This window comes from Chrysemys picta, chromosome 12 (assembly GCF_011386835.1).
Source record: "Chrysemys picta bellii isolate R12L10 chromosome 12, ASM1138683v2, whole genome shotgun sequence".
Classification (NCBI taxonomy): Eukaryota; Metazoa; Chordata; order Testudines; family Emydidae; genus Chrysemys; species Chrysemys picta.
In genome coordinates this window covers 38,309,417-38,330,274 of record NC_088802.1, presented here as the reverse complement: position 1 = coordinate 38,330,274, position 20,858 = coordinate 38,309,417, and the positions used below count along the sequence as shown (strand labels likewise).

At 37.4% G+C, this 20,858-nt stretch overlaps 2 protein-coding genes across 7 annotated transcripts in view; one reads left to right on the top strand and one right to left on the bottom strand.

The window, feature by feature from the left end:
* The window catches only part of TBCD (tubulin folding cofactor D), a 268,348-nt gene that overhangs the window by 55,242 nt on the left and 192,248 nt on the right, over positions 1–20,858 (top strand). For all 6 annotated transcript variants that reach the window (XM_065563362.1, XM_065563361.1, XM_042841194.2 and 3 more), the window contains exons 12-14: positions 1,125–1,185; positions 1,668–1,742; positions 4,853–4,947. In XM_065563362.1, coding sequence (XP_065419434.1) covers positions 1,125–1,185; positions 1,668–1,742; positions 4,853–4,947 — 231 coding nt within the window. The remainder of the gene's footprint in view (positions 1–1,124; positions 1,186–1,667; positions 1,743–4,852; positions 4,948–20,858) is intronic.
* Positions 10,633–20,236, bottom strand: ZNF750 (zinc finger protein 750). The gene is made up of 3 exons (XM_005297598.4): positions 19,581–20,236; positions 13,034–14,674; positions 10,633–12,596 (listed from the first exon to the last, which is right to left on the bottom strand). Exons 2-3 carry the CDS (start codon positions 14,467–14,469, stop codon positions 11,879–11,881), a joined length of 2,154 nt encoding a protein of 717 aa, XP_005297655.1. The 5' UTR covers positions 14,470–14,674; positions 19,581–20,236; the 3' UTR covers positions 10,633–11,878.

The following is a 20,858-nucleotide window of genomic DNA, read 5'->3' as shown; positions in this document are numbered from 1 at the left end:
CTAGGGTCTTTGAATTGCAAGGCAACTGACAGAGGGTTGCAGCCACCCTACCCTTTTTGCTTTCAGTGGGAGCACAGGAATATTGCGTGTGAGATCCAGAGCTCCCAGCTATTAAAATGTTTCTGAACTTGCACGATTGAGGTGCGTGTGCGCCTATAATGGGATCCATGTTGACTACAACAACATCTCAGAGAACCACAGTTACTGTAGGATAAGTAACAGTTCTGTAAACATTGCCCCAGCCTAATCCCCTGCATCCCAGGGACAATTAATTGCGTAAGAAGACAGGTGGCAGCACCACTGATTCCCCACTTTGGGAGATTGCACAGCGGGAGCTGCTTTAAATTATGGTCTGGGTTCTGTAATAGCCTAGACAGTATAGGCAAGAGAGATGTGCAGATTCATTGTATTCCCTGAGTCATTTGGCCATATTCTTCTCTGGCTAGTGCTGGAGAGTGAGTCTGTCTGGTGCTGACTGATTTTGTAGGCTCTCTGGCAGGACATTGTAGCCTTCCATCTGAGTGCCTGTTCCCCCCTCCTCTCTTTCACCTTTGTCTCAGGGCCTCAGCCAAGATATGCAAAAGCAGACATAGGGTTAAGTGTGCACTGCAAGCAGAGCTATGGCTGAAGCACCTGTAGACATTTCCCAAGCTATCTTTGAACTATCTAGCTTGGGTAGCAATACCAGTGACACTGTGTGGTATCATGGGCTAGCTGATGGGGCTGTACCAGCCTGCCTGGGACTCCATCCTGGGTATGTACTCGAGCTAGCCTTTGCTGCCCTGGCTTCACTGGTATTGTTATCCAAGCTAGCTAGATCAAAGCTATCTCAGGATGGCTGCACATGCTGCAGTCACACATCCTGAGTGCAATGTAGATATATCCTTAGTCTTTGTGCTAAATTACAGAGCTACCATCTATTCAGAAAGCACTTGTATCACCTATTTGATTTTTGTGTCTTCAAATTTCATTCCTGTCACAAACACAAGTAGTATGGATACAAATGTTTTGGTTTAAATTAAGGGCTGGTTTTGATAATAGGGAAATGAGTTTTGAACATTGTAGGAGAATTGCTCTAAAGAACTTGGAGTAATCTGCTTTGTTTACAATAATACTCTCTACAGAACAATTGCTGATTGGATTGAAAGACAACGACACCATTGTCAGATGGTCTGCTGCAAAAGGGTAGGTTTCTTCTATTTAATTTAAAACTAATAGATTAACATAATAGCTGAATGTTTCCCAGGGTGAAATAATTACATGTTGTTTTCTCAGTGTTATTAGTTACTTATGATGGTTGTAGCACAAGTGATGACATGGAGCCTATGTCTGCTAGTGTTCTTGGATGGAGGTGGAAGTGGGGCAGCGAACTAGGAAATTGTAACTAGGGTTGAGATTGGAATGATGTGAAAGGATTTTACTTGGGGCTTTTTTGCAATAGTGTTTTTTCCCCAGTTGGCTAGTCCACATTTTCTTCTTTTCCATTTGAAAATCTCATTTCTTTGTTAGGCACGTTATTTTGTAGCCTGACATTTGTGTCCTAGTGCGACACCATTGAAACAATGCATTGTGTCATCTGTAGTTTGAATCCTGTTATCTTAGTGTAAACTTGTATCTTAAATTACTGTAATTATACAACAAATAACTTTTCTTCTCTTTTTTTTCAGGATTGGTAGAATAACTGGAAGGCTTCCAAAAGAGTTAGCTGATGATGTGGTTGGGTCTCTGTTGGACTGCTTTAGGTAATGCTATTTTGTATTTGTGCAATGGCTTGCATCCTTGGATCTCAATATGCTCCTGTGCTGTGTACATAATTTTACAGCTGCCATGTGGCCATTTCTGGAGTGGGAGGGCAACATTCAGGCAGGCACCTGGCCCAGAGCACATATAAAACGATAAGGAGAATTTGAATTTTGGCCAAGGGCATGGGGCAAACACCTACATGTGTGAAAAGTACTTTTGGAACTTTAACGTCCATGCAAGTTTGGACCTCATTGTTAGGGTCTCATAGAAAGAATAGAACAGAATTTTGTGGTGGTAGGTGGTGATTTGGATTAGTGCACTAACTTTTTCATGACAGATCTGTGTTCAAGTTGTGATATGCTATATGTGAAATTGAACTTGGTGGTCTTTCCTATCCTAGGTATCTAGTGAATATTTCTACACACAGCTATGATTTGCAATGTGGCATGTTTCAGGTCAGGGGTGAGGTGTATTGGCAGAGCAGTGTGGGAAAGTTTGAACAGTGTCCTCCTACACTGTTTGTGGCTCTGGCTAGTCCTGATGTAGTATTAATTAATTAATTAATGGAGATATCCTATCGCCTAGAACTGGAAGGGACCTTGAAAGATCATCGAGTCCAGCACCCTGCCTTCACTAGCAGGACCAAGTACTGATTTTGCCCCAGATCCCTAAGTGGCCCCCTCAAGGACTGAACTCACAACCCTGGGTTTAGCTATCCCTCCCGCCTGAACACCGCAAAATTGATTCAAAAGTATAAAAAGAAAGATGGAATGTTTTCTTGTACATGTAATAGCAGAATTGTTGCATATGTGAAAACTAAATTGCTATGAAACCCTTTTCTTCCCATTTAAAGTTGCCTATTGTGTTTAAAATCAGCAGAAAAGCTGAGGAGTACATGTACGTTTGGTTTGCAGGTTACTTGTCCTAGAGTTAAACGTTCAGAAGTTATGCTTGGCTTCTTGATGTGGAAGTGTATGGTCATGGTTGTCTTGCTAAAAACTATATAAGCATATTGCATACAGGATCCATATCTACCTTTTGTTACTCAGTGTTGGCAACTTTGCAAGCATCTAGTCAGTATTAAATGTTCCGCCTTAGATGTGTTGTTTTTTTTTCTTGTATGTAGCCTCTAGCATGCCCAGGAACAATTTAAGGAGTGTAGTAACTGTGTGTCAGATGTTGGCTTGCAGATTATCATTTGTAACCTAAATAAAACATATGTAAGAGTTTCTTATAATAGAAGTATTTAAATAAAGAAATGTCTAAGAATGAAACAGCAGTAGTTCAAAGTGGGGGAGGGATAGCTCAGTGGTTTGAGCATTGGTCTGCTAAATCCAGGGTTGTGAGTTCAATTCTTGCGGGGGCCATTTAGGGATTTGGGGCAAAAATCTGTCTGGGATTGGTCCTGCTTTGAGCAGGGGGTTGGACTAGATGACCTGCTGAGATCCCTTCCAACCGTGATATTCTATGCTTCTGTGAAAGGACACTACAGAACTTTTAGCGCATGATAGGAGGGTATACGCAGCCAGTTAGTCTGCAACAGGCTAGCATTGTAGATTTACACCCCAGTTTGCTGCACACTAACTCACCAAATAGACATTCCCTTTGTGTAGCAGGACACTGAATCTTATCTGCTTTATTTTTTGAATGTTGGAGTAGATTTGGAAATATTTTATATTCAGATAATCTCACTCTGGGGACGAAGAACTAGATGTACCTTTTTTAAAATCTCTGAGGATACTCAGAAACTGTTAGCAATAATGGTCTCATAGAATGTCACTCAAAATATGTAGAAAATGTATTTTTGTCTGGATCGTGAAGAGGGAAACCACATTATATATTACACCTCAGACCAGAGAGTAAGTGACTAAGAAGAAGAATTAAAAAACAGGAGGGACTAATTAATACAAATGATTGATGCTGCTTTTTTCCATAGGAGTCACAAATTCTGTGATTCTTCTCCCCACTCCCTCCATCAACATTTATTTTTAAACCACCATCATAGTTGATATTCTGTGGGACTCTTTTTGGCCTGTGGATTAATGTGATACTAAGCATGTGAACCAGTTTCACTTAGAATCTTGAGCTGCCCAATTAAAAAATTGTCCAGCTTAGGTGGCTAAGCAACCACACTGTGTCAGCACAAAGAACCAGACCAGTGAGATGTTTCATTGCTCCAGGGTTAGAAAGCTTTACCTTCCCTCAAGGTTTAAAAAAAAAAAAAAAATACAAAACCCAATCTCAAAACATTTCAGAAATCAAATTCAGACAGAGATGGGCTTGGGTGCAGTGTTACAGCTGCCTGCTATTAACACAATACAAGTGTGGTTAGTTAATTGTACTTAATTGTATAAATGTATTTTAGTTACTAATTTGCACTTTACTTTGGCTTTTTTTCACAATTATTCTCCCATGGCTTCTCCCAAAATACTAGAATAAAAATGCCTTATTTCGGGTGGTTGACACAATGTTGGAATATTGACTTCAGTCAGCAATGGCAATAATTCTAGAATTCCTTGGCTGATCTCATCTGAAATTGGTGTAGAACGGACACATGGCAAACTCTTCCTCTGTTTTGTATTCTAGCAAGGAAAGTTTTATGGGGGAGCACCCAGTAGGTACACATCCATTTTGTGCTGGAGGATATAACTAGACCTTATGCAGAGAGTCCAGGACTTGTAAATCAGCACTAGGTGTGGCAAACTGGTTAGCAAGTAGACCCAACAGAAAATTCTTCAATAAATCCAACTTCAGGCTTAGTATCTTTAAGTTCTATTTCAGCACAGCCTGTTTGTATGTCTTAGATGTCTAGATGAATTCTAATTAACAACTAGATTTCATAATCTTAAGTGTACATTGAAATTCATAGAACTATCCAAAGTAATAAGTAGCTTCAGTTGCTTCCTTGGATTCTCTTTCACAGGATTGCCATCTTGGATTTTATGATGAGCTGGCAATGGTGAATAAATTAAATTGGAGAAACATTTACTTGAATTGAAGAGTAAAGATGTGAATACAAACTGCAGTAGACAAACAATTATTTGGATTACACATGATAAAACCCAGAAAGCTCAAGTTATACTTAAGTGTTTCTGTGTTCTAAAATTAGTTTCCAGGAATCGGACAATTCTTGGCATGGCGGATGTCTGGCTCTGGCTGAATTAGGCAGGAGAGGATTGTTACTCCCTTCCCGAATCACAGATGGTAAGTTTCTTGAACCCCAATAAGTCTACACAGTAATACTATATAATAGCATGAGAGTTCTGTATTTGGCAACAGACTTGTATTCACTGACATAAGTGGGACCAGTAATGGCTCTAGCAACATATCCATGAAAGACATTTAAGACATCTTTGTCAATAGAATTCATTGTCTTGGGTGTTCTTTAAAACCAAATAAATAAAATTTGCTCTCCAAAATAATTACTAGGATTTTATTAATGTGACTGTATATAATAGTTTTATATACTATGTCTGTTAATGCATTTATTCTACTTTTAAATTATGTGTATACACAAGTTAACTAATCGTTAACTTGCATATTTAGGTTGAGAGTTTGCATTAATCTGTACTACTTAATCAGAATTGAAAAACCTGGTGTAAATTAGAATTTTAATAATTTGCTAGTCATTATTTGACTTCTGCAATCAGTAACTTTGGCATTGGTTATTTTGTAGAAATATCTTTGCATGCATTTCATACACAGTAATGGTTGCAAGAATTTTTTGGGCACCATGGGACAGGGCAGAGTACAAGAGTCAGTGTGTTTAAAATCTAATACCACAAGGGTATTAGATTGTAAGCACTTTGAGATAAGGATGCTCTTTTTGTTATGTGTATTTTAACTACTAAAAAGTGCCATATTCTTCTAATCTAGTGTTGTTGTAAAGAACTTTGGCAGTGTTTATATATAGGAAAATGTAAAATACAAATTGAAGCAACCTCCCCTCTCCAGAATTGGAGTCTGAGACCTTTTATTTCTGGAATCTGATAGCCTGATAATGCAACATTTTTCAGTAATAATATGGAGAATGTCAACTGTAAATTAAGGGGTTCCAGGAAGTTTGGAATCAAATGTGGTTGGTTGGAATTCTGGCTCTGCCAGTAATTTGCTGTATGACATTGAGCCACATCACTTTACCTCTTAGCCTCAGCTTTCAACATGTATGAAGTGGGGATGACAGTTATACCTCCCCCACATAGATGTTAACAGTACAAACATCAGTAAATCTTATCTGAATATGCATGGGCTATATATGTATTAATCTGTGGGTTTTTGACCATCAAATTTTTTCATGGACATTCTGAGGGGTAAAGAAAGATGGGGAAAAAAAAACCCATTATGCTTTGCAGCAGCCTGTTTACTTTGCACATCTACATTTTGTGATCTGAGAATGTAATGACTCGCCTGCAGAATTCCTGCTTATGATATAGTTGTCTTTATATCTCTGTCTATGATACTCTTATTTAAACAATTGAATACCTATATCCTCAAAATGAACCTTGATAAAATAATATAGTGGTAATCTTTAACAGGGCCCTGTAACAGGTTCAAAACAACACCAACCCCCTTTTTCCTCCCCTCCTTTCCATTTAGGGCTTTATAGATCAAAACCCACATTTTCAAACTCCACCCTGAAGGCAGCCAGTGCAGGATATGCAGCATAGAAGTCATGCTTTCTCACAAAAAATTATGCTTTAAAAGTGGGCTGCTCTGTCTTGCCACTTTGATGTAAGGTGTATCCCCGTATAAGAGTGCATTACAGTAATCCAGTCTTGAGGTGACAAAAGCATGGCTTATGGTAGCAAGGTCTACACCTGAAAGAAATGGTCACAATCTCTAGGTAGACACAGATTAGAAAAAAAAAATTCCTGGACACTGCTGCTATTTGATCATTTAACAGCAACTAGGTCCCCAGTCCTACCCTCTGGGTTGCAAATATAAGTCACAAATGAAGGGTATGTATCCTCAATTAAAGGAGATGTTGTTTCCATATCTTCCAGTTGCTTCTCCCAACTAATCAGTGTCACAATCTCAGTCTTATCTGGATTAAGCTTCAGGCAGCTACCTCTCCTTGATGCCCCACTTTCCCCCAAACATTGGGCCAGGAACTCAACAGCACTGGATGTTTAGCAGCATACTGAATTACAGATTCTGTATCTTTTCAGTAACCCTTTAAGCAGCTCCCTGTATACACACTGCACAGGTGAGGGAGACAAGATGCACTGCATACAGTTCCTTTCGGAGGAAGAAGCATCTGTCCTTTCCCACCTTCTGTGAATACTCATTGAATAAAGAGTGGAATTGCTCAAGAGTATCATCATCCACTCCTACTGTGATCTGTCTGTGCAACCATACTTCTGAACCAACTCCTGGGTGACTCAGTAAGTGCTCGTGTACAGATGCACTTAGTCTGCATGGCAAGCTGGGATATAAATCTACATTGCTTCAGTGTGCTATGCACTAACTCTCCATATGGACTGTTCTGTTGCCATATAAAAAGTTTCCTAGTGTGCATTGACCTACTGCAGCTTCGAACAGCAGGATGCAAAGCACACTTAAGAGCTGGTTGAAAAATTTGCCATGAAAAATCACCCAAGTGCTTTGTTTATATAAGGCTGAAGCACTTCATTTTGATTTTTTGTTTTGATATACTGTAAATGAAACACTTTGATCTTGTCAGAACAGCATTGTGGGAAATTTCAAAATTTTGACTTTTTTTGTTCTGATTTAGGGTGAAAGAAAACTTCAAAATGTCAAAATTTGTCCTGGATTGGAAATCTTGAATTTCAACCAGCTCTAGTCAAGAGTAACCTCTCCTCTTTTAGGGCCCAGAACAAACTGTTCCAAGAAGCAATAGCTGATAGTATGGAGACATAACTTCTCTAAACCATGTCCTGATATGACATTCAACAAGTTTATACCAGTAATTGAATTGCCCATTATTACTGTCTAGTAGGTTGTTGTCTCTTTCTCAACTTTCTGCAATCACCGTCACTTATCTGATACAGAGGTTAGTAGCATGCATAAAATGTTCCTGTGTCTCACCCCCTGTGTGTTATGCTACACCAGGCTACCTTTAAAGAGAACTCCTTAAGGGACTGAAGATGAGGCACTATCTAGGGTGGGTGGATATTAAAGATGTAGAATAACTTGAGAAAATAAATTACACCACCCTGAGCTGAAGGGCATTTCATACAAGAGCTTTAATGATCTACGGAGCGAAATATCTGCTCTACTTGCAAAAAACATATACCTTATTATTAGAAAAGAGCTTATCTTCAGGAAGGCGAGTCAACATTGTACCCATCTATTGTTAACGAAAGTGCTGAGGGTGATTTGGGAAATTGTCGGTTGGTAAATCTTGCTTTAAATAACAAGAAAAAAAAAGAGAAAAGTTTAGCTAGTAAGTTATAAAGCATCAGTCTGAATATAGTAGGCAAACTAGCATTTAACCTCCTACTATGAACCATGCCTCTTTTAACTCTGTTAGAACACTATTGAAAATTAAAACAGGTAAAGGAGAACTGGTGGGTGTAGTTTAAAATGGCCTTTGATGAAGTGCCTCACAGAAGGCCATTAAGCAAAATGAGTAATAGGTGGGTGGAAGATGAAGTCCTGCAATGGATTTTTTTTTTTTTTTTTAAGGCTTGGGATAAGAATAGATAGAGTAAGAATAGACTGTTTTCAGTGTGGAAGGAGATTCTGAGAAGGGCAGTGGGAATTTTGGAGGCATGGTGTAAGAGAACATGTTTTTATAAAATAAGATTATGAAGTTTGGCTATGAAAATATATAAAAGAGTTAGTAATGAATGGGATGGAGGAGATCAGCCAGTTGCTCAGGTCCGTCCTTTCCAATAGGTGGACTTGTGAAGAAAGCTGCAAGCAAGCTTGCACAAGCATGAAAATGGGTACAAGGAATCTTAAAAAGTATCTCTAGGTATGTCGACACAGCAATGTAAGCTGAGGGTTAGTGGGACTTGAGTCAGCTGCCTGTGTCAGGGAACAATGGGCTTGAGTGTCTACGTTGTATTTTAACCCTAGGTGTAGGGGTCTGGTGTCCACAGTGCAGTGCCCAGACTGAAGTCAAAGTAGTCCTATCTCAGAGTGCCTAGCAGCCTGTGTCTCACCCCCCCACTGTGTCGACACTCTAGTCCTACGAATGTGTTGCACTGTGGGAAAATGCAACTGCTATTGATGGGACTCAGGTGCCCATAAGGAGCACATGAGTACATAAACTGCATAATTGACTGTCTCAGTAGAATGACTGCAGTTTGAGAACACTTTAAACTGAATTACCATGTAATCTGAGAATTGGCTGTCCACCATTAGGTTGAGTAACATTCTGCTGGAAACTCTGGGATACATCTGGAGAACTTCCAGGACCTGAGTCTAGCTGGGCCCGCGTGCACACAAGAAAGCAATAGGGCTCAGGATCCTAGGTCCCAGCTTAACATGGGCTTGGACCCTCCAGCCATACAGGGTCCCAGGACTCTAGGTCCAAACTCTAGATTAGCACAATTGGTGTGTGGATACAAGGGTGGTTAGGCTTTAGTCTGGGCTCAAACCTTTGTAGACATAGCTAATGTGTAGCTAATCTATGGAACTCACTGCCTTGGTATATTACATCTCTACCCCAATATAATGCGACCTGATATAACACGAATTCTGATATAACGCGGTAAAGCAGTGCTCGGGGGTGGGGGTGGGCTGCGCAATCTGGCGGATCAAAACAAGTTCGATATATGTGGTTTCACCTATAACGCGGTAAGATTTTTTTTTTTGGCTCCCGTGGACAGCGTTATATCGAGGTAGAGGTATATTGATGAAATTGGCTTAGTCCTGCTCAAAAAAAAAAAAAAAAAAAAATTGGGCTCTAGTAACAATTGTATGTACAGTACTAAGGATAAAGTAACCCTTGTCTTTTATCTTCATACTTCAAGGAATTAAACTGAATACCAGCTGGGATCTGGGAGAAATTCTCCCTACTCTCTTCATCATTTGGTATTATACAGTTAGGTACATTATAGGTATCTTACACCATATTCAGAAAGAGCCAGAATTCATGACAGTTGGATTTCATTGGCCTCTTCTGTTTGGCCTGGTTGGCTTTCATTGGCCTAGTTCCTCAGTTCAAACTCAAATTGGTATTCTGTTTGAAAATCTGTGGGAAATCCTTTTTTTTTCCTCATGAAAGAATGTAAATTAGTAACCAAGTTATTAGTGTCGGTTGTTAGAATTATCAAACATCTAATTCCTGTAGTCTGCAGTTAATATTGTATCTAGCAGAACCTTGCCTAGCCAAATCCATCTTATCCCAAGATACCATATTATTTGGAAATTAGATTATGCCCCCAAAGTGCATCAGTTGCATTGAAAAGCATCCGTTCTTCTTTAAATGCATTTTAGGGCAATTGCTGTCTTTTGTATAAATGGGGATTTCCTGTATCTGAGTAATTAGTTGATGTGAAAGGTGTACATATGGTTTAAATTGGTTTATGATTGATCTTTCTTTGTTTTACTCAAACTGATTGGGCAGTTTCAATTTTTTAATACCAGTTACATTAGCAGCTGCTGTACAAGTCCAAACATGATGATTATTTATGAATCATAAGTAGTACAGTTTTTTGTTAAACCTTTGGCAAAGCTTGTCTGGATAACATCTTTGTGGGATTTTAGGGAGTGCCTGTAATTTCCCAAATGGCTGGGATGTACAGTATGCAGATTCATTCACCTGTAGCTTTCCAGTGACGGAAACTCATCTTAATATAATAAGATAAGTGATTGATATGCTAGGCCATGATTTACTTTAATTGCTAGCTCAAAAGCCAATAGTTATGTTTAATCTGCTGTTGATTATTTTTTGTGCAAAACATACTTTACCAACAATAACAACATAGACAATTTATTCCTTAATCATTAACATATATGGAATTAGTAATTAAAGTACAGTACATAGCTTTATTTGAAAAATGAGAAGTTCTTATACACAATTATAGAATTAGAAAATAGTTTGTCTGCAAAAGCACATTAAGATACAGAATTAGTGATACATATTTACTGAAATTGAAACCTTCACCAGCAGTGCTTTCCTCAAGTGAAATAAATTATTGGCATAACTATCCTTTTAGGCTGGGATTTCCAAAGGAGCTTAGGGGTGTTAGGTGCCCAAATCCTGTTGAACTTCAATGGAATTTAGACACTTAACTCCTTGGAAAATCCCAGCCTTAGGGCTTGTCTGCACACAGAGTTGTACTGGTTTAATTCTAGCTGTAAATTTAAACTGTTTCAGTTAAATTGGTGCAAACCCTGTGTGAGCATTTATATTTCAACTTGAGAACTTATTTTGGTTTAAATTTAAACCTGTTCTTAGCTGGCTAAATTGGTTTCTGGGCCTTTGCTATGTCTGTGTTCTCCTGCAGGACTAATTTGATGAAGAACAGGTTTAATTTAAACCAAAGTAAGCCTCTGAAGCTGGAATAAAAGTGCTCATGCAGAGATTTGCACTATTTTAACTGAATTGATTTAATTAAACTGGTGCAAGCTTGAGTGTACCCAAGATCTTAAATTTATGAATGTTTCGTCAGTACAACCATTGTGGTATATTCACATTCAAAACAGAGTTTTCAAACTAAGGTCTAAATAACCAATTTAAATTTTAAGCTGAATTTAAACTACTGCAGAATTAAAGAAAAATTATTTGCTAGGAACAAAAAAATTAGATTAATTAAACAAAATTAAGTTAAATATGGTATTACAGCACATGATGAACAGTATATTGTTTCTAAAGTTGTAGTAAAAGCAGATGTAATAGGTATTTTACCATATTGCAATTCCCAACAACATTAAACATCCATCTCATGTACTTTGATTTGGCTTAAATTATGAATGCAAAAGGTTACTCATGAAAATCTGAGTTTACACATAGGACATTTCAATTACTTAAAAACATTAGTACAAAATTATAAACACATTCTATTTACATGGTAGTTTATACATAGCTTCTTATAGTCCAAACAAAAAAGTCAGCCAAACAAACAAAAAAAGATGGTACAGAGAAACTGTGTAATCTTGCAGATAAGTTTAACAGTTGCTCCATGATGTAAAAGGAAATATATTAGCAAGTGAAATAATATTATGATACTCGTGTTCTCTTTCTCAGAGTAAACACTCTGCTGCAGTCATTGGGTCTTACTCTTTTAGACCCTTGCTGTGCTTTTGCGGATTCTTTTTGATTTGTCCTTTTTTGTCCTTTTGCTTTGTGATTGCGGTGATTATCCTGAGTATCTGAAGGACTGAGGGTAGGCTCTGTACATGGAGTACTACAGTCTTGAGAACTTTGCTCTTCCTTGTCCAGTCTCATTTTACTAGGACTATATGCAGCTAGCTGACAAAGAGCAACAGCTGCTGTTTGTTTTTGTTCATCAGAATTGTCAATTACTCTTAAATCTTGGACTTCAGTACTCTGTGCTGTGAAAGAAGGCTTGTCACAGGCACTGTTAGGATTCGTTGTGTTGTATACATCTTCAGAATTTTCATTTTCATTGTTTGGAGTGGTGGCAGTCCCAGCATCATGTGATGAATGCTGAAATGAAGTTTTCAGGCTGACGGTGTTATAGGAATCTTTCACTGAGAGATTCAGAGGCATGTCTTGCAATTCAATAAAACTCTGAATTTCCATTTTGGAAGCATTTTTGTACAGGTGTTCATGAACAACTCCTGTGTGTGTGTCAGGCTTCTTTGAAAGATTAAGCGGAGTTATCCCTGTGTCGTCCTCTATGTTGGACAGAGAGGCCTCATTCTTTGCTTGACATTCAGTCTGCACATGTGTATCTTCCCCAATGACGTGAATACTGAAAGAAATGGAAACAAAAAACATAATTCACTAAGTTTTTTATTTTCCGATGGGTGATAGAAGGAGGAGAATAGTTTGACCAGAACTCTAACTACATTGGGCACCCTTTAAATGTGAAAATCACTGTAGCTAATATCAGATTTGGTAGTGTTCTGGATATTTCTTTAGAGTAGGTATAGGGAAATGCAGATAGTAATGAAGTTATATATTTAAGGAAAGCTGGCAAGCTCAATTATGTAACCACTGTACTTACAGGTTTTATGGGAGCTGGTATTATACTTTACATAGATATACATAGAATATTTTAAAACATTTTTTAAACATCCCAACAGTGTAATATTTCATATACTAGACATTTAAAATATGAGTAGAGTTGTCTTTGTTTTCCCCTAGTAAATCTTGAAAAAGCAATTTGCAAAGGTGTTTTTAAATTACCTGGTAGATGAATCTCTATCTTGCTGGTTCTGCACATTTTGAAGTAGAGTTGATTGATCTATGCTTTTCCTCGCAAGTCTGAGGGCTGAGAAATTTTCTTCCTGTTGGTCATACTTCCCAGTTACAGTGGAAGATGATTTGTTAGAGAGGTCAAACAGGCCTTCACAAACATGGCTTGTCTGAGTGAAGTTAGTTGGGCTGGGTCTACCAGGTGAGCCTGTTGCTGCGCTCCCTGCACGGGGGCTCATTTTGGCATTCTCTCTTTCATTTGGGTCTTCTTTTGAATGGTTTTTGGCATGCAGCAGTGGAATTTCTTTTTCATAATCAGTCTGCTTTTTATGGGAGCTTAATGAGTATTGTTGAGATGGACTTGAAGAAGTTGGGTACAGCAAGGTAGTTTCCTCCATTAGATGAGAACTTGTATCTCTACTAATACCAGCTACATGTGGAAATCTATAAAATGGAGGATCTGTTGGTCTGCAAAATCCATATGGCACTGGGGGACTGGAATGATATTGAGGAAGTAATCGGTAGTGCTCATATGATGATGGATTTATTGGCTTTGGGAGTGGCCCTGGGTGGGGAAGAAAATGTCTTTGATCTTGGGTCCCATAGACAGACAGCACAGAGTTTTCACACTCTGAGTTACTTGGAAGCAAGTAAGGTGCATAGATAGCCAGTCCATGCTCATAAAAAGGGGGTGAATACTCTGGAATCATTGGATGCATGTAAGGTGGAATGGGACCAAAACCTTTTGTGGGAGGAATTTTATGTGGAAACTCTGGTGGGATAAAAGTAGAACCTGATTTCCATGGATGGTTTGGAGCATGAAATGCAGACTTTGCATGAAAAGGCAAGCTTTTGTTGTTCGAATTAGACAGGGTTATCATTTCAGCAACCTCATTAGTTTCTGGGCCTTTACTATGTCTGTGCTCTCCTACAGGAACAAAAGCTGAGGGCCTTACAATGCCATCCAAACCAGGCTGCATGTTGATTACACTTTCTGCAGTAGTACTGGCAGGAGTTAATTCCTTCTGTATTACAAGCTTTTGTCCTTGAGCTGATTTATTTGTTGTCTGATTTTGTAATTCTACATTTTCCTTGGCATCATCTTTTGAAAAAGCATATTGAGGCTTAGAATCAAGATTTGATAGACCATTTGTGATAGATTTAGAAGAAGTTGGTTTAGCTGTAGGTTCTATCTGATTGATCTGTTTGGGCTCCAAGGAACCAGACTTTGGGCACTTGATAACTCTATCCTGCTCTGATACTAAAGTAATTGAGTTTTTGCAGAGACCGTACTTCATATGGTTAAAAAGGTGGGATTTCTCATTGCAAGTAAAGGGGCACTGAAAACACTTATATTTAAATGGTTTTCCTGGAGGCCTTGGGATATAATGAGGTTTCTTTGGTTTGCGCTCTTTGAGGAGACTCATTTTTCTGCTTTAATGCTTATATTTAATGTTCCTTTTATAAAATATTTTTGCAGTTTTCTTCAGTTTCAAACTGTTGATGTTTTCAGTTTTTCAGGTTTCAAGAATCTCTTCTTCACATTAGAAAGGATAATTTGATTTGAAGCCAGCTCCTCTGTTGCAAGATGTCAGGGAAAAATCAACACTCCAGTAACTTATAGTACAGGAACTGTAACAGAAAAATTAAAATCAAATATGCTGGCACACAAGAATTAAATAAAAAATGAATGCATTCTTCTGACCACATCTATATGAAGTTTTTTCCCCATTGAAATGTGTCAAGCACATGTATTACCCATATGTAATATCAAGTGGGTGCATAGAAAGCTGAAGTCCAAGTTTTCAGACTTAGATGCCTAAAGGCATCCATGTGCATATTTAGGCATCTAAAGAAGTGGCCTGTTTTTTTTTTTTTTTTTTTTTTTTTTTAAGATATGCTCTTTTAAAAAAAAAAAAAAGTCTTCTGAAAGCTGAGGGAACATTCACTCAGAAGGTAAATGGGACAAAAAGAGTATAGGTAGGTGGAGCTGTAGGGAAGGATGAAAGAAGAGGGGGAAGAAGGCAAAGGGTAGGTTCTGGCAGCAGCAGGTGGTATGGGGCAAGCCTGCCAGGCCAGCTGGAATCCCTCCTCCTCTTTCCCTTGGCTGGGATGTTAGGGTGGAGAGTGGGATTGGCTCCACCCTTGAGAGCTGACCCAGTCTTTCCAGAGACCAACCAACACTCCCTCCTGCCTGGCATAGCATCTCCTGGCAGTCTAAGCAAATGTCTGAAAGCTGGTCAGTCTGAATGGGTATGTTAGGACTGGCTAGTGTCTCAAGGATAAAACCAACTCCCATTTTGGGTCTGTCTTAATTCAATTAAAAGACATGGGCATTAGAATCTCTAGTTAATAGAAGAATGGTCTTGACTGCTTGACTAACATTTAACATTCTTCATCTGTGTAGGGGACTCTGGGGGCAAGGGGAGTGAGTATGTGTACAATATTTAATATTCAGGTAGAAACATGTGTCAGACAGCCATTGATTTATAGGGGTATGATCCACTTGCCTTCTTTCAGAAAACTAAAGAAGTGGATACTTTATATAGTCTGATGATTTTCGTGGTAGATAAGTCAGGAGGGCTTGTATCAGCTTGTTCCAGTATGTTCACTGATTCTGAAGGCGTGAGAACCTCTCAGAGTCAAGTTCTCATGATTTTATAGGATGTGTTATGGCAGAGATCTAAAAACTGATGATTTCATCACGAACTATAAGCATCATTATCAAAATGATGACTGTTGCAAAACCACGTACTGTATCTATTGTGTTACCCGAAACTTCAGGAATCCTAATTGTGAGTGACTAGTATAGTTTGATATTTTTCTAAAAGCTTTACTTACATAAAAGGTTGAATTAGAAGTATTAAAATATTAGATTTAGGAAAATAATTACTGGTAACTACATGCTGTTGAGATTTTATTTAAAGTATCAAGATGTCTTGCATTTCTCAAATCAGACACTTTATTAATAGAAAATGATGTGCAAGACATTAATATTGAAACCTGAAGGCAAAGCTAGAAAATTGCTGCTTATTTGAACAGGTATAGTAATTCTAGAAAAATGTTCTTATATTTAATATATTTTGTGTTTTTGCTATCATAGAAATTTAAGTATTTACTGTTTTTAGTAGAATTGTAATCTTAAAGGCAGCTTGAATAAATTCAACAGCACTTTATGAAAAAAAAGCTACATTTAGATTTATCTATAAGAATAAGCCTGATTTTGATTCTTACAAACATTTTTAGTTAAGTATGTGATTTAAATATATAGCTTTACAACAATTTAAATAACTAGAAACCAATAACAGCATGGTAATATTTAATGTATTTCTCTACATCAGGAAAAAAAATTCAAAGCTCTTTCTGTTTTTTTCAGAAATAGATCCTAGTCATCTCAGCATGATGTTAGTAAAATACATGCCAGCATGTTAAGATTTTGTCAGTATCAGTCACTTGTTAGAATTATGATTCAGTACACAGAAAATAAATTGCCAGACAAATGACATTTATCTAGAATCTCTATGAAATGTGCAAGCATTGCTCTTGCTAAAATAAGAAATGGAAAAAAAAGTTGTGTGATTTGCCCTTGTTTTGACTGAAATAAAGTTTGCTGCATTTTTGACTAATGTATAACTAAAGTGGAGAGCTTATAATAACTTGGTCAAGTCAGTTTGGACATGTTAATCTTTGTGCTTTCTTGAAAGTACCAGAAATAATTGTACTTGAAGATAGTGTTGTCAAAACAAACTACCCCGGGCATGCATACTTGAGCAGTTTACATCAACAGTTTGAGTTTGTATTTGAATTTCAGATGACAATATTTATTATCAAGAGAATGTTAATTAGTTTTTCTTGTTTAATAACGTAAATTCTCATACTTTCCTCTTTTGTGTATGTGTTTTTTCCTGTTGTTGAACAGGAATATTTTGAATAATATTTTAACTATCCTTTCTTAATCATGTAAGTGGATTGCTGCACCTCTCAAAGCTAAAAATTCATATTGTAGGAGTTGGCAATGTCTTTGCAATCTGCGTATAAAAGGGCGAGAACTATAAAAACTTTATATATATTTTTTTAAAGTTTATTTTACCCTAGTGTGATTCTTACCTACCCAGCGTGATGCCAGTAATGCTTATAGAGGAAGATGCCCTGACACCTCAGGCAACGAATAAGTACATTGAGGATTATTTTGAGGTTTTCACCCCTCTTAATTTTAGGCCAGAGTCTGCCTGTTGTATCTGTCCTCTCCTTATTTGCAGTGCTTCCCTGAGCACTAGCTAAACCTCTTCTGGTTGAAAATGCCAAGAATAAAATGCTTCTGGTCCCAGCAAAGACTGAGAAATCCAGTTCCATTCTCTTAAGTAAAACCCAAAAATATTTGCAGGGGAATATATTTCATAATTTAAAATAATTATTCACAAAATAAATACAGCTAGGTAATATATTAGATGGTCTAAAATAGCTGTAAATTTTTAAAGTTGCTGTATGCACAGTACATGAAAAAAATAATTACCTCATAGCTGCACTATATGTTGTTTGTGTACTGGGGAAATTAAAATTTAAACTGTTAATATTAGAATAGCATTGTCAATGTTTTCATGGGGGGAAAAAAATCTAAAATTTATCATAATCTTCAGTAATAGTCATAATTTTAAAGTAACACTTTATTTCCTTATTACTATGGTTATCTCATTTTTAAAATTCACATTGTTATAATAATTACATAATTATCCAAAGTTCCTATCCATAGTTTCCAACCTCGCTGGTATTTTTAATGGAAAATACATTTGGTTATTGTTTGGTGAAACTAGAACAGAAAGGTTCATTGGCCTTTTATGAATTGCTTGTCTATGGTAGGTCTTTTAATGCAAACCGGGGTAGTCAATTATTTTTTTTGTCAAGATCCAAATTTCTTGGTCAAGGACCAGACTCCAGAGAAAATACAATACTACAATAACGATAATAAGTAAATAAAAAGGTTTTGAGGTCTGTTCAAAAGCATCTGGTGGTTCGGATTTGGCCCATGGTCTGCCTGTTGAATATCCCTGTACTAGATTGTCCTTTTGCATAACAGCCCCTTACTCCTACCCCTCAGCCTAGATGTGTGTCATTTTGGGTGGCCACAAGTTTTTTGTCCTGGTTTTTAAAGAGACAAAACTGTTACCAGCCTCTTATTTTCATACTATGCTAGCAAATCCTACAAGAAAGAATATTGTGAATTTGTCACTATATAAATATAAATAGTTGGTATGGGGGTTCTAAATGGTAAAAGTTATTTAAGAAGCCTAATCTACCAAAGGGGTAGTTCCAGAATTGCTTTTATTGCAAACAGTGGTGGTAATTATAATCTATCTTTGTAGGACATTGCTATGACAGGTTGCGTAACAGTTTGTCATACACATTAATATATATGTTCAACTGTTGTTGCAGTATTCCTTTTGCTGATGTTGATTTTACTGACCAGGAGTACTCATTGGGGTGGAACATTTTGAAGGGCATGCTATAATTAAAATATTGTGATGTGGCATTATTGCATAATTCAAGGACATGCCATTGTCACCTAACTTGTGTGTTGCAAGAACAAGATTTGTGAGTTTTATTCTAGTTGAGATTTTCCAGTGATTAACTGCCACTCCCTCCTAGACTTTCAGTTCTTTTTCAACTGAAAAATAAATGTTAGCACAACTATTAGTTGATTGGGAGGAAACATCGGGAAGAGGGGCGGTTTGGTGGGTAAATAGAATAGGACACAGGAGGTTGGGGAGAGAAGGATTTAAGGCTGTATGAATAGCTCAGCCAGGAAGCACAATATAGTACCCCAAATCTGTGGTGTAAATACAAGGTTAATAGCTTCAAACCTCAGTTAATCAAAGACAAAGTAAACTGAGTTCAGTCATTTTTGTAAATCAGTGATGCACATTTAAATAATTTAAAACTGAAGTTGTTACTTTGTATGTGCTTAATCATGATACATTTTAATTAACCAAAGAGACAGATGATTGTGACTAATAAAACTGCTGTATTCTCTCATACTGTGTAGAATATACCTCCTAGAAGCTTAAAAAAAAATTGAAACAAGTGCTCAAGATCTTATTTTGCACAAATTTTTCAATTGGTCAAAATATTAATATTTTATAGTTAGAGAATAATCAAAAGAATATCTGGTAACTAAGATATTTTTGTTGTCATAATTGTAAAACAGTTAAAATTGTTAATGTGCTTGGTAAGCAGGTGCTTTAAAATATTTTCATTGGAAAAATATAGTAATTAATGTAAAAAGTCAATGGGAGCTAAAATGAAGAAAAAATCCTTTCTTTCTCACAAAATAAAATCACTATTTCACTTAAAAAGTCTTGTTAAAGTTTTATCATAAAGCTTCTATGCAATAAGTGCACCTGCTAGAAGAGGAGTTATTTTGCTTACAGAGATAGGGAAATATAAATGCTAAAAGAATGATAAGGGAATACATTTTGATCACTTTGTATTGGGTGTCAGTCTGATTACAATTAATTGAATTTACGTTTAAAAAAGTACTCACCAGATACGTAGATGGCTGAAGTATTCAAGGTGTTCACTGTTGCTAAGCTGTAGCTGTCAGTGCGGAGAGAGAAGTACCTGTTCTGTGCTTGATGGCCAAGTGAAACTGAAGGAGGCTGTTTCAGTGGGAGGGATTTAAAAAGTGTAGGAGTTGAGCCCTCAGGGTGTAGAGATGCACCTGATATTACTCCAGCCTGAAGCTACGATTCATGTATTTGTATCCACTGCTTTCGTTCAGCATTACCTCAGCGTCTGAGCTATCAAACAAAACTCTTGTCACTTTTGTGCCCTCCAACAAGCACATTTCTCTGTTCCCACGGACTGTCATGTTTGTGCCACTGCGTAATGATCTACTGTATAAGTGGGGTGAAGCATGGTGTAGATGTGTGTTTAGCTTATGATCTTTTAAATCCGTTTAGGTGGGACACAGATCATAATGATTAAGTGGTTGGTAAACTGTAGACAAAATTGCATGTAAAACACAGCAAGCTGCAACGAACAATATTTGGTTTTAGTTCTATAGAAACCATAGTTTTCTATGAATGCCTTTTGTATGGTCGGCTTTTTAACACACTTGCTTATTATCTTTTTTCTCTCCTTTTATTGAAATCGCTTTGTCCTTCCAGAGTCTCTTCTCTGGCGAAGGCGGGACTCAGCTAACCCCAAGCTTGCTTGCCACAGGAACCTGCCAAAGCTTGCTTATGATCGACAGCCAAATGCACAGATACTGTAAATGGAAAGGAGACTCCTCAGTAGGAAATTGATTATCACATCCACGCATTCACTCCTTTTGCAGTTTAACTTTATGGTTGTTGAGCAAACCAAATTATAACCCTTTGCTAGCACTGACACTTGCTTTTAGTTAGATTTATAAATATGACAAATTTATTACCGTGTTTACCAGAACTAAATTAGACACCTAAAAGTTAACTTTGCAAAGCTATTAAATGAGGGAATGTAGCTCTTATATTCTATCCCTTTAAAAGTCTTTATGATGCTTCATACTTTCTCTGAAATAAATTCCTTAGTTTTTGAAAGTCAGAACTGGATATAGGCAGAGTCAAAGTTCATGTAAAAGAGGGCTATGAAACAGCTCTCCACATTTAGTTTAACAAATTCCTTCATTTATTTCCCCTGTGAATTCATAGTGTAGTCAGGCAGTCAGCTTCAGACTGAGCACAAATTATTTTGTCTGATTTCCCCCCACTCCCCCCCCCCCCCCAGTGTGAGAATCAGTTGTGGAATTTTGAAAGAGTTTCTGCTGATCTGAAAGGGAAGG

Bases quoted from the DNA above. Each gene is read 5' to 3' on its own strand.
- ZNF750 (XM_005297598.4), bottom strand. From the start codon at position 14,469: ATGAGTCTCCTCAAAGAGCGCAAACCAAAGAAACCTCATTATATCCCA. The intron at 12,597-13,033 runs GTAATTTAAAAA...CATTTCTTTCAG, and splicing joins GATAGAGATTCATCTACCAG to TATTCACGTCATTGGGGAAG.